Source organism: Canis lupus, chromosome 8, assembly GCF_003254725.2.
Source record: "Canis lupus dingo isolate Sandy chromosome 8, ASM325472v2, whole genome shotgun sequence".
Lineage (NCBI taxonomy): Eukaryota > Metazoa > Chordata > Mammalia > Carnivora > Canidae > Canis > Canis lupus.
The window spans coordinates 65,647,530-65,660,880 of NC_064250.1; the positions used below are offsets into that span (position 1 = coordinate 65,647,530).

Genomic DNA, 13,351 nt, shown 5'->3' on the forward strand with positions numbered 1-13,351 from the left:
AATAGTCCAGTTTGTTCAGAATTATCCATGAGTCAGTTTGTCTCCAGTGCAGTTTAAAAACATATCACAGAAGCTTATGATTTAAAGAAGATTCTGTAGAAGTATGTGACCCCGCTAGTCACCCATATATAAACAGGCCTTATTGCTGCACTGTAGATTCCCGGTTTGGGCCAGATGAATTTGTAGAGCTCATCAAGTGTGATACTTTACCATCCATTCAAGCTTTTTTTCTGTCTTCAGCAGGCGATTAGAAAAAATTATTCCAAACTTGAATCCAGGACTTGAAAAATGTCAGTTGTCTAAATACAGTATCATATTGTGATAAATATAGCTGTTGAAATAAAAAGAATATCTCTTCACAAAACTTTGTTTTAATATTCACAGCAGAACTTTTTTGGGAATGTTATCTGAGAAATAGGACCATTTTATTATCAGAGCTGACTATTAATTAGGGTATTGTTTCAGATATAAAAGTTGATCTGCCACTGAAATTCTATTTGAATATGTATAGTTCCAAGCTTGCTTTGTGTATTTAATAACTTTAGTACCATAATTACTCTGTTTACAATTAAATTTTGGTGAATATGCTAATACGGAATATTGCAGTGAGTGATTTCAGCAAAGGGCAGTGCTGATTTGCATCTTGATGTGCTTTTCACTTGCATCTGCATTTCATTTAATGTCACTGGGAAAAGAAATGGTCAGATTATGTAATGGGTTTTGTGACAGTAAAGTTTTCCTTTTCTTTGAAACCTAAACTACTGTAATAGTGGATTTGCTTTCCTCCAAGTGGGCAGAAGTGATGCAGAAAGGTTGGGTTTGGTGGAGTTTTGTGCCCTCCAGCGTATTGTTTAACAGAAACCTAATGTAGGTATTGGTTTCATCAGTAGAAGAAACCTATAATGTATTAAGGCAATTGTTGAATTCAAATTAGTGTTTTAAGTTCTTTAGGAAAGTCACCGAGTTACTGAGGCAAATGCTTGTGGTTGTAAAACTTAACGATTTTTGAGTTGAGGCTTCTGGTTTTAAATACTTCTCCTCCTTTTCAGAAATCACATGAAAAGAAACAAGGAGATTGAGAAACAGTTCTCATATTCTCTGAAACTAGGGGAACTTCTGTGACCCTAAACCAGGAAATAAGAGGGGTGGCTAAACGCTAAAGTCAAATGGGGGTGTGGCAGGGCGTAGAAAGGGGACAGTCTTGGCGCTGAGACACAGCTCAGACGGTGCTGGAAGAGGAGTGTTCTCCAGAGTGAGTGGAGTGCAACCAATAAGGTTTTGTTTGGAAAAATAGGATATGGGTGTTGGCAGAACGACTTTATGTGAAAAAAAAAAAAAAAAGATAAAAGAACAACTTTGTATGAACTTGTTTTGTCCTTAGTTTACTTAGGCTGTATGATATATTTAAGTTCCTCGAAACCTGTGGATCTCCCTAACGTGCATGCATGACCGAGACAGAGAAAAAAAACTGGGGAACGGTTTGGAAAATTCCTGTGTTCCTACCCCTGGTTATCTTACACCAGTATAAGTGTAGACAAATCAAAATTATATCAGCAAAATATGAAACCATCAGATAACTAAAAGAAGACATGGGAGGTATTTGAAAAGAGTAATTTGGGAGCAGGCTTTCCAAGGATGACAGACATAAAGTCCAAAAGCTAAAAATAAACTCAAAAGACAAACGGGTGAGACTATTTGCAATATAAAGAGCTAATCTCTTTACTAGAGACTATATGAGAAGTGCCTATAAATAAAAAAGCAAAAGCAACCAATAGTTGTTAGGAAATGAAGTACAGATTTTACTTAGGAGTGCGTGGGTGTGTGTGTGTGTGTGTCTCTGATTGGACAAGCTCATAGAGTCTGAAAAGATTCTCAGTTTTGGTCCCTTGGTGATTGTTAATTATAGGAACAGTAATTTTTTAATGCTTAAAACCATAAAATATTTCACAATACACAAGACCTTATTAAGCAGACACAGACTTAGTGAATTATCAGGTGCTATTAGAACCACCACGCACACCAGGAAATAGAACCACCTGCCCGTCCTCATCACAACTTTCTTACACTTCTGAAAGTAACTTCTATCTTTTATGGCAATCGCTTCCTTTTCTTTATCGGTTATCACTACAATGTGCATCCTTAAATACTTAAGTATGGATTTGCCTGATTTTGTTTTGTTTTAGATACGTTGTTTTTCATCTGTCTCTCTTCTCCCCCATCTCTTGTTTTTTTCCTTTATCTGTTGAAGGAATGGGATCATGTGTACTGTAGGGTTTCCCATCCTTGGGACTTGGCTGATTGCATTCCTGTGCTATAGTTTATCATGTTCTGTTCTATTCATCTCCTGTGAATTGATAGGCTTGATCAGATTCAGATTCTATTAATTTTTTATTTTTATTTTTTGGCAAGATTACTTCATGGGTAGTGGCGTATTCTTTTATCAGGAGGCGTATAATATGTCTGGACACCTCTCACATTTTGATGTTAGTAGCTATCAGTGCTCAGTGTCTGGATCCATTAATTCATTAGAAAGTGGAAGTGGTGTTAACCTAAAACCATTCTTATTCATTTATTAGCTGAAATTTTCCCATAAGGAGAAATTTCTCTTCATCCAGTATTTGGTTACCCAGTGGTACAATTCATGTAAGAAAGAGAGGATAAATGCTTGATTCTTTTCTTTCTTTCTTTTTTTTTTTTTTTTTTAAAGCAGCTTTCAAAATTGAGTGGTTTCCTGTTATTCTCTAGAGGTGACCATTTAGGTTTTCTTACTATTATAAACTCTTGGATTTACCCATTTTATGTGTTTTAATCCATAGCGGTTATTATCTTTATTGAGTCAAATTGGCTCATCTTTGGTCAGTGGGAACGTTTAAGTTGGCTCCTTAGACATATCTGACATAACTCTCATAGTTTTTGATAGCTTCCTTGACACCTAGAAATGACAAGACGTTCCAAGTCTATCTTGTACATTTCTAGCTCCACACCTGGAATCAGTCATCTCTTCAAGAAATCTGATTTCTTTTACAGGAAACAGTATTTCAAGCATACAATTTGTGTACTAGAAATACTCATTACTACTGGGTTGGTTATTTCTAAGCTTTTTGTGGCTAGGGCTAGGAAATGCAAAGGTGTGTGGGTGTGCCTGTGGGCGTTCACGTGTACACGTGCTTTTTGTGAAGATAAAATAACTTCTGAATTAAAAGTATATTCTTTTTAAAAATATTTTATTTATTTATTTATTCATGACAGACACAGAGAGAGCAGAGACACGGGCAGAGGGAGAAGCAGGCTCCCTGCACAGGCTCCCTGCAGGGAGCCTGATGTAGGACTCCATCCTGGGGATCACACCCTGGGTTGAAGGCGGCGCTAAACCCTAAGCCACCTGGGCTGCCCAAAAGTATCTTTGTATAAAGCATTTTTAGCCTTACTTCTTCTGCCTTTCATCTGTATCCCCTTTCTTTCATATATGAATCTTGACTTTTAAGGATGCAGGGGCATGACAATTAAAATATCACATTATTGCTCATTTGCATTATTCCACAGCTATATATACAGTAACCTTAGTTTATAAAACCAAGTATCGTTTACAGTATAATTACCCGAGAGTTGGTTTTTTGGCATATATTCCTCCCCCCCCCCTTTTTTTTTTAACAGTTGTACCGTATCTACTTCGTCAGAACATATGCCTGTTATGTATCCTGTCCTTGTAGTCTTTGTTGAGTCTTGCTTCTACAAATCAGTGTCTGCTTACTGCTCACTCCCAGGTCTTCCAGCGATGTTTCTTTGGGCATTTTGGATATCTGAGGCTTGTTCTCTGGTGGATTCTTGCTCCCTTTTTCCAAGTTGAGAACACTTCTGGTTTTTATACTTGAAATTTAACAGAATGTAAAATCTGTGGTTCATGTTTCTTTGTCTTAACTATGTTACTTTCCCTTTTTTTTTCTGGCATAGGTATTGCTGTCAGAGTGATGACAGTCTGATTTATTCTCCTTATAAGAGATCTGTTTTTGGCCTGGTTGCTCAAAGAATACTTTCTTTTCCGTGGGGTTCCGTAATTTTGCTAGGTGTGTTTGAGCGCAGAGTTGTCCTGGGCTGATTTCTCCATGTACCGGGAGAGGTGTGACCTTTCGTTTTGAGGGTTTTTTTTTTTTTTTTTTTTTTTTAAAGTTCAGGAAAGTCTTCTTAGATTAAAGCATTTTTAGTATTCTGTTCCCTTGCTTTGATTTTCTTTGTTATATGTTCACTGGCTTTTCTTTTTGTGTTCTAAATCTATGACTTTTTTCTTGAAATGTTTATCTTTTTCACCCTTTTTGATTTTTAAATTTTTTTCCTTTTCACTTTCTATTTCTGTTAAGTCACAGTGTTTAAACTGCCTTCAGTCTGATGTTCCTTCTAGCTTAGTTTTCATCTCTGAAATGATTGTGACTTTTTAGTTATTCCCTTCTATCGCTTGGTTTCTGAGTTTTTCTAATTCTGATCTCTGTTAGTCTTTCCATATAAAAATTTTTAAGCTTGTTTTGAAATATTGCTTCATAGCTCTCAACTTTTTGGCAGGCATGTTTTATGTATTTTTCTGCAGGGACTTTAAAAAAATTTCAATTTGCACGGGACTAGGTTTGGATCCTTTTTTGTTTTGCTGAATTTTATAAGCAATTTTTCTTTTATGTGCAATTAGTTCTGGATGGTATAGTTCAGGTTGACTTTGTGTCATATTCTAGAACCTCCTTTTCTGTTCTGTACTGTTTTGTTTTGGTATAGTGTTCCAAAACATGGAGGCTAACTTACAAATCTGCTATTGTGTTTGTTTGAACCTTCTTTTTCCTTTCTTTGTATTATCTTTGTGATGCTCAGTTTGGATTCCATTCCCAGCAGTTTCTGATCCACCTGGGGAGGCTTTGACCTGAGCGTGAGTTTTGGCTGCTTGGTCTTGTGAGCTGTGGAGGCCAGCAGAGCCCCGCATGCGCCGGCTTTGGGAGTGTGCAGGGCCCTCCTCAGCTTCAGCTGCTGAGCTTCCACGTTGTCTCTGTGCCTCTAGAGGCAACCTGGGGTAACTTGGGGGTCCTCAGATTCGTCAGAAACACTACCCTGGCTTCTGCTCCTTTCCTCACAGCAGCTGGTGGCATGTAGGTCATCTTGTTGCCCGTGGCATCTTCACCCACTCCCATTTTGGAGTTCGTGGATGTAGGGAATACTGTTGCCTCATTTTGTTGTAGATACTGTCCTTTGGGTTTGAGTTTGTTCTCTAGTTGTCCTTTCTGGTTTTATGGGGGAATTTAGGGAGATTAAATAGGTGTGCTGCCTCTGATTTGTACAGTGAATTGAGAGACTCTCAGTGATGGCTGATTCTGTGGGGCTGCTTTTAGGAAGGAAAAAAGTCATTCCAGACTGCATTAATTGTTACCAGTAGGGTATAGGACTAACACTCAGAGTAAAAGCTAACCACTTAATTTGGAGAAAAAACACTTTTTGTTGACCACAATTTATATTGAGTAGAAGCTGAGCTAGCATATTTCATTTGAAATATGGCCACTTTTGGAAAGGAATTATAGTAAAACACAAAAGATAGTCTGGTTACTATCTTGAGTTACTGAAAGAGGAAAAGTCTTTTTTTTTTTTGACTCATTTTAAACTGTCTTGACTACTATAAGGAAATCATCAAATAGGAGATTACTCTGATGATTTGTTACAGTGGGGTAAATTTAGAAGGCATCCATTTTAGCATTTGGAAGTGCTGTGTCTAGGTTCTTTCTTTCTCTTTTTTCTTTTTTTGTCTTGCCTATTTCTTGTACTCCGTCTACAACCATAGCTGTAAAAGTCACCTTGATTGGGGTATTGAGTCTAGGCTATTACAGTTTACACTGAAATTTCATTCAGGAAGACTTTACAATGATTAAAAATACAATTAAGGGAATTGTTAGGAAGAAATAATAGTCACATTAATTTATTTTGGAGATGTTTTCTTAGAGAAGATTTGGACAGTGAAGAGGGATTGGTATTCTAAAGGAAAAATTAAATTTAAAAATCTCCAATAAGTTAATAAAGAACATTTGCATATGTAGAGTTTATGTACGTGGCATGATTGTGGATGGATATTTCCGCATCTAATTTCCGGTGTATGTCCTTAGAATATCTAGGCTCCAAACCAAGACACCTTATGTAATGTAATTGTTCTGTCTTAACAAACAGCCTGTCCTTCACCTGAACAGCCATTTCAAAGTGTTGCAGACTGTGGCCTCTGAGAAAGTATTTGTTTTAAATCTTTTCCAATTAGTAGTTGTGGAACTGAGAGTTTGAGGCCCTCCTGCCCCGCCCCTGCCCAGGGTTCTCTCTCTGTGAGGCAAGCTAGATCTCAGGGCACTTACAGCCCAGAGAGAAGTGACTAATTGGTGTCAGTGGTACTAGAATCTGGGGCTTTTGATTCTAGCCCAGGGCTGTTTTCACAGTAACACGCAGCTTCTCTGAATGTTATGTTAAACTCCGCTGTTGAGTGAGAAAGGTGAATCCAGATTCACTTCCAGAAGCATAGGTGTGAGAAGGGAAGCATGGAGCGCTGCGTGTTGCCAGCTTTGCCTTTCTTGGGAACCCGAGAGACCAAACAGCCGCCGTTTCCTTATCACTGTTTGGAAAGGTCCACTCCTTCCCTGGGTAATTGTGGGCCACAGCATCAAGGCTTTGGAGTCAGGTTAGTCTTCAGAGCGATGTCTGTTGCTCTGCTGCTTTTAGGTGTAGAGCCTTCATTTCCTCATCTGTAAGATGGGGATGATAATGTAATCTTCACAGAGACGTGACGATGGATTGTGTGTTAAGAAAGCATCCCCTATCGTGTCGTAAATGCTCTTCCTCATTTGGAAAGCACCTTTGCAGCACCGAGCATCCCTTAGTGGAAAATGTTTTCAGCACTTCTAGGATTATAATTCTGAGTGTCGCTCTCTTTCATGTTATAGTGAAAATGCCTCGTGTAAAAGCAGCTCAAGCTGGAAGACAGGGCCCTGCAAAGAGACGACTTGCAGAACACTTTGCAGCTGGGGAGATAATCACGGACATGACAAAGAAGGAGTGGAAACTAGGATCGCCCATTGGCCAGGGCGGCTTCGGCTGTATATATCTTGGTAAGTGTACCAGTCCAAAGATTTACATGTTTTCTTATCAAATAATTTCTCAGGAGCTTTTACAGGATGTTCCTAATTATCGACATTCAACTTAATACTGTATGATTAGACGAAAACGCATCTCTGTTACAGGAGTGGAGAAGAAGATAGTAGATTTACTCGCAGTAGAAAAAGAGGGTGATAGATCTGTAATATTGTGCTTTAGATTTTTAAGATATTCTGTATATTCTCAGTTTCTTCTGAGACCCGGAGAAAGCCATGGCCATCTTTCTTTCCCCACCTTCACTCAATTGGGATTTATTCCCTCTGTTTTGGTTTAATTTGGAGATTTTCAGATAACAGGTGTGAATTTTTTTTTTTTTCTTTCTCTATGACCCTACAAATCGTTGTAGTGGAATTGGATGACCTGAAAATTGCATACTAGGCCTGATTAAATGTGCTATTAATTAGCATACTTACCTTGAAATTTTGGAGGACCCATGTGGAACCCTGAGATTCTGTAGGTTAACTAAATCATTGATTTAAAAAATATTTTACCTCATTGCTTCTAAAGCTGACTGCTTCACTTGGAGTATTAATAGTGATATATTTCATGTTTGCTTTTGCAATTTCTTTCTTACTTTTCCATGATATATCCTACTCCACCTCTAATCTTGATTTAGTTATTTACCTAATTATTTAATTTCTGCTCTGAGGTTTATACAATTTTATTTTTAGTAATGGAACCCTTTTTTCTTTCAAGCAATGTGTTACTCAGGATACTATTATTAGATACTAGGTTAGTGTTAGTAGTGGAACCTTCTTAGCACTGAGATTCTCAGCTCCACAACCAGGCCTAGGAATCAGATGCCATATGTAGAGAGAGGGCCCAGCAGTGAGACTGAACAAGTACCCCAGGTGATTTGGATGTGTGCTGATGTTTGAGAGCTGCCCACGAGATGAGGATCTTCTTAGGAGGGTCCGACTCCAACTCCTCCAGGGCCAGCAGGCTGTAGGGTTAGCCGTAGCCTCTAGGGCTGTGTTCCTGAGACAGCCTGGAGCCCAGTGCTCTACTGTATGCTGTAAATAGGATTTCTCTAGGTCAGTGGCACCTGTCTTTGGGAGATGGGTGTTGATTCTTTAGTTTTGTTGAGGGCCAAGCCCGCTGTAGTAGACCAGGCTATCTGTTGAGGTGAAAATATGTATTAACCAAGAAAGGTTAGTGGCCAGGTTATATAGGTTTGACCTTAGGGGTTAGAGATGGTAGATTCTATAAGCTGTTCTGCAGAATGTGTGCACTTAGGACATTCCATGTTAGGAGTGGGAACCTGACACAAGTAGGTTCTTCATTTTGTAGTAGTTACTTTACATTTGTAACCTTTGGAACATTTGCCACTCCCACTGCATTTGTGCTCTTTTATTGGTGTTTGTATTTATCATTAAAAAGTGCCATCTAATAGTGAGTACTGTTAATGTCCAATGATTTGACAGATTCCTTTAATAAAGCTTTGCTTTTATAGAGCTGGATTGATCAATCTGGATTTGCTTTAGTATTGCTGCCTCCAGTTTGTCTCTTGGTGCCCACTGACATACAAAAGCAGCCATAGTCAAGATCATCAGCAGTTTTTGCTCATGAATTAAAAAGATTACTTTTGAATTATTTTGGATATTTCCTGCAGTGTTTGCTACCATTTTTTTTTTCTTCTTGGGAAGATTGCTCCCATGTCTTTCACGGGAGCACGTCCCCTCTCGCTGTCCTGCTGCCTGTGGAGATGCATAGGCATCCTCGCAGGGACTTCTGGGTTCTCCAGCTTTCCTTCCTCGGCTCACTTTTCATTCTGTGGGTTCTGCTCTGAGTGCTTTTATCGATTTCATGGCTGCTCTTGCTGTGTTTTGACTGTCGACTTCCCCATCTTTTATCTGTAGCCAGGGGCTTGATCTGCTGCGTGCATCCCGTGGCCAGGGGCCTGCAGGGCACCCACCGGCTCTCTTGTGACCAGGAGAGGCATATCTCAGGCCAGACACCGGAAGGCATTAAGTGTTCCTTTACCAGTGTCCCAAGTACTTCACCTAGTCCTGTGGCTTTACCTGTGTGACAACTCTCTCCATCTTTGCCGACCTTGCCTTAGTGCTGGTCATTTTCACGTCTTGTTTGGATTCTCACTGTGGTGGTGGCTCTTCTTTGCTACCTTCCTGGCCCCCTTGCATCTCATCATTCATGGCTTTGGCTTGAGTGATCTAGCCTAGTCAAATTCCTGTAATGGCTCCCCGTAGCTCCGGGGAGAAAGTGCCAGATGTAGGAGAATGGCATAGAGACCCTCCCTCTGTTCTCATTCCTATGTAGCTTCTTCATCCCTCTTATCTCCTCAGGATCTGTGCTTTGTCCTGAAGCCCTTTGCCTCTTGATCTCGGTATGTGATGCTTCTCTTGCTTCATTTTTCCAAAGCTGAGGATTGGGCAGGTACTCTGTGTATAGGCCCTTTGCATTAACCCTTTCATAATACTGTCCACACTGTATTTGAAGTTACTTTTCTCTCTCTTGGCAATGGGACAGCTCTTCTCATTGTGTCCCCAGTGCCTGGCATGTTTTGTGGCATATAATGTTTGAAGGAATTACTGAGCCTCTTTTTCCCCTTTCCTCATTTGAACTGTGCAGCATTATTGGAATACTATCCTTATTTTAATATTTTGTTACACTGAATGCTTATTTAAAGCTACCATATGCCCATGGTAGTCACTGTTGTGACTCTAGCATTCCTTCTTCACTCTCAAGTACTGTAGCTGCAGTTTCTTCAAAATCCTGCTGTTTTCCTCCCCTGGTCCTCCTTCATCAATTCATCTACTAATGTGAGAATGCCTTAGGGCTCAGGCCTAGGGTTTCTTCTTTTCTTATCTATGCTCGTGCCCTAGGGGCTCTTCCAGGGTCATGGCTTTAACTGAGTAGTGTTTCCATGTCAATGACTCTCAAATTTTTTTCTTCAACCTGGACCATTCTTGTGAACTCAGGACTTGTATATCAAGTGCCTGTTGGATGTTTACTGAGCATCTCAGACAGAAAGCTCTCCAAAGCACCAGCTCTTCCTACAGCTTCCTCCATCTTAGTAAGTAGCAACTTTGCAGCTGCTCAGGCTGAAAACTTGGAGGCCTCCTTGCCTCCTTTTCTTCCTTTCCCTTCCATATCCAGTTTATCAACGAATCCTGTTGACTCCTTTTTGAAAATACATCCACCGTCTAACCACTTAGCACCACCTTGTCTGCTGTCGTTCTGGTTCACCTCGAGTGTCGTTGTGGCCAGGCTGACCTCTCTGCTTCTGCTTTTGCCCTCTGTACCCCATTCTCCACCAGGCAGCCTGAAGAATTCTGAAAAATCAAAGTCTAATCTTGCCAGTCCTCTTCTCAGAACCTTCCAGTGGCTCTCCAGCTCAACCACAGTGACAGCTTTATGTCAGCCTTACGTCACATGCTGCTCTTTGTCCCCTGCTGCTGCTTCTGATCTGTCCCTTATTACTTTCCACCTCACTTAGTTTTCTTCAGCTACTTTTGCCTCCTTGCTTTCTTAGACTTGTCAGAGGCTTCCATGTCAGGGCCTTTGTGCTGGTTTGCATGGAATGTTCTTCCCCAGGTACTTACATGGCCGATTCCCTCTCTGCCTTCAGACCACAGTTCCAGTGACAGAGAGGCTTCTCTGAAGACCTTTCAACAGTGTGTACCTTCTTTCCTGCCTCGTTTTCCTGTTCTAGCACTGAAAGCATTGAGCATGCTTTATGTTTTAATTGCTGTCTGTGTCCTACCACTGAAATGTTAGCTTCATAAGAGTAGCAGTTATTTCTTCCTGTTCATTACTAAATCAGTTTCCTAGAAATGGCATTTAGTAGGTACTTGGTAAAATATTTTTTTCATGAATGTGGGCAGCCTTATATTCCTGACTCCTTAATCTAGCACCTGTGCTTTATTTGCATGAAATAAAATGACAGCCACATTATGATTAGTTCAAAGTTCTAGTGCCAAACATCCTGAATTGTTGATATAGATGAGTTTTCCCCCCAAAACTAGTGCTTTTTGGAACTTTAGCTCCCTCTTTTCTTACCCTCTTTTTCTTTTTTTTTTTTTTGCCCCTGGTTTGTGAAATTTAAGAAATGTCATCAGTTATTATCCTCTTGGGAATTCACAACCTTCATTAGCATATCAAAGGCTATGAGTACTTTTGAATTAAATAAATCTTTAACTCAGAGTTTTCCATACTTAATTGATGATCGGATTAAAGATACCAATAATTATAACATGCATTCCATTTTCAGATCTGTTAAATCTTAAAAAAAAAAAAAAAAGAGCCTTCAAATTGGTGAAATATACTATAATGATATCCTGAGACACATATTTGGGAACTGAAATTTATCCTATCAAGGAGTTATAGATATACAGACCTAAATATTAACAGGTTTGTAACAGGTTAATTAAAATAATGCTACTTCTTGTTCTAATATTACATATGTCACTTTTTCAAACAGCTGATATGAATTCTTCAAAGTCGGTGGGCAGCGATGCACCTTGTGTTGTAAAAGTGGTAAGAAAATATTTTAGCTTATTTTCTTTTTTTGTTGAATGGGTGTATGGTTTATTTTGTATGACATCCTTTTTGATAACTAGAATTAAACTATAAGATACTACATTTTTAACAATGTTTATTAATAAATATGTAAGAAGACAAAAAATATCTTTATAATTTTAAATAATTTAAGTTCAAAAAGTCCATTTCTTCCCTTTTGAGTTAGAGTGATCTTGGTTTTTAGGGGAAAAATGAATCATGGAGGTGTACAGATGTAGAATAAAAAAATTCATCTCATTCTTTTATTTTAGCTATATTTACAATAGAGATGCTTTTTATTTATATCCCGTAAGACTATATACTTTAGTGAAATTATATGGTATTTTTTCTTGCATTTGCTTCTGAACTGCTTTGTCAATTTTTTTCATTTTATTTCCAGTTTTCTTCCCTTCTCCATCCATTTTAATAAATTACTTATTTAATCATCACTTTGAACTTTCTTTTGCTAATGCTGAAATTAGTTTGTAACAAGTAAAAGTTGACAGCATCCCATCTGATATAAGCATACTTTGAATAGTCAGGTCAGCTTATACCTTGGGTGCACTAAAAGGCATTAAAACGACTATTTTTTGTTTAGAATATATTACACATCTTTCTGCTTACAAAGTTATATTTGTAACTCCTCCCTCGAAGTTCTTTACTCCTTATGAAGAACACGCTTTTGTTTAATAGAAGAGATAACAGGGTCTGTTATTTGGGCAAAGTACTGACATATGTTCTCCAACTCTCCTTTTTTCCTAAAGACTACCGAAGTCAGAATTATCCTGAAGTTTTGTTTTTTTGTTTGCTTTACTTTATTTTCTTTTCAATGAGGAATGTATTTGATCCCTTGTGAATTAACTCTTTTGTACCTGAATTGTTTTTGGGATTGTTTTTAACACTTTTTTATTCAGGCATAGTTTTTACAAGGAAATTTATAGGTATTAAATAATTTGAATACTTCTGACAGGTGCATATACCTGTACAGCTCCCACCTGTATCAAAATATGTAACATTTCTGTCACTGCAGAAAGATTTCTTGTATCCTTTCCTGTACCCTTTGAGGTAACCACTTATCTGAGGTTTTCTTTTTTTTAATTTTCTTTTGTGCTGTAGACTAATTATTCTTGTCTAGAATTATCATATAAATGGTATATAGTATATACTGTTTTCTTTCTGACTTATGCTTAGCAAAATGTTTAATGGGCTCATTCATATTGTTGGTATATTGATTACTCGTTCAATCTTACTGCTCAGATATTATACAGTTTTTTCCATTTCCTATTGATAGACAGTTTTTGGCTATTATGAATAAACTGTCTACAAAAACTTTTGTACAAGGTTTTTATTTTTCTTGGATAAATACCTGGAAGGAAAATTGCTGGTTTATAGGGAGGGTGTATATTCAAATTTATAAGAAAGTACCAGACAGATTTCCAAAGTGGTTATGCCATTTTGCACATCCACTGGTGATGTGTGAGAGTTCTGGTTGCTCCACATCCTCTTTAATATGTGCAGTTGTCAGATTGGTTTTGCAGCTGTGGTGTTGGGTGTGTAGCAGTGTCTCATAGTTTTACCTGATGCCTGATTTTGATTAGTTTTTCCAAGTAATTGTGCTTATTGACCATTCATATATGAATGTGAAGTGTCTCCTCAGTTTTTGTTTGAAATAACTAGG

The 13,351-nt window shown here is 38.4% G+C and overlaps 1 protein-coding gene across 8 annotated transcripts in view; it reads left to right on the forward strand.

Annotated features, from left to right (window-relative positions):
• Positions 1 to 13,351, forward strand: part of VRK1 (VRK serine/threonine kinase 1) — a 107,262-nt gene that overhangs the window by 58,010 nt on the left and 35,901 nt on the right. For all 8 annotated transcript variants that reach the window (XM_025442947.3, XM_025442949.3, XM_025442952.3 and 5 more), the window contains exons 2-3: positions 6,945 to 7,109; positions 11,597 to 11,652. In XM_025442947.3, the coding sequence (XP_025298732.1) occupies positions 6,945 to 7,109; positions 11,597 to 11,652 (221 nt within the window). The remainder of the gene's footprint in view (positions 1 to 6,944; positions 7,110 to 11,596; positions 11,653 to 13,351) is intronic.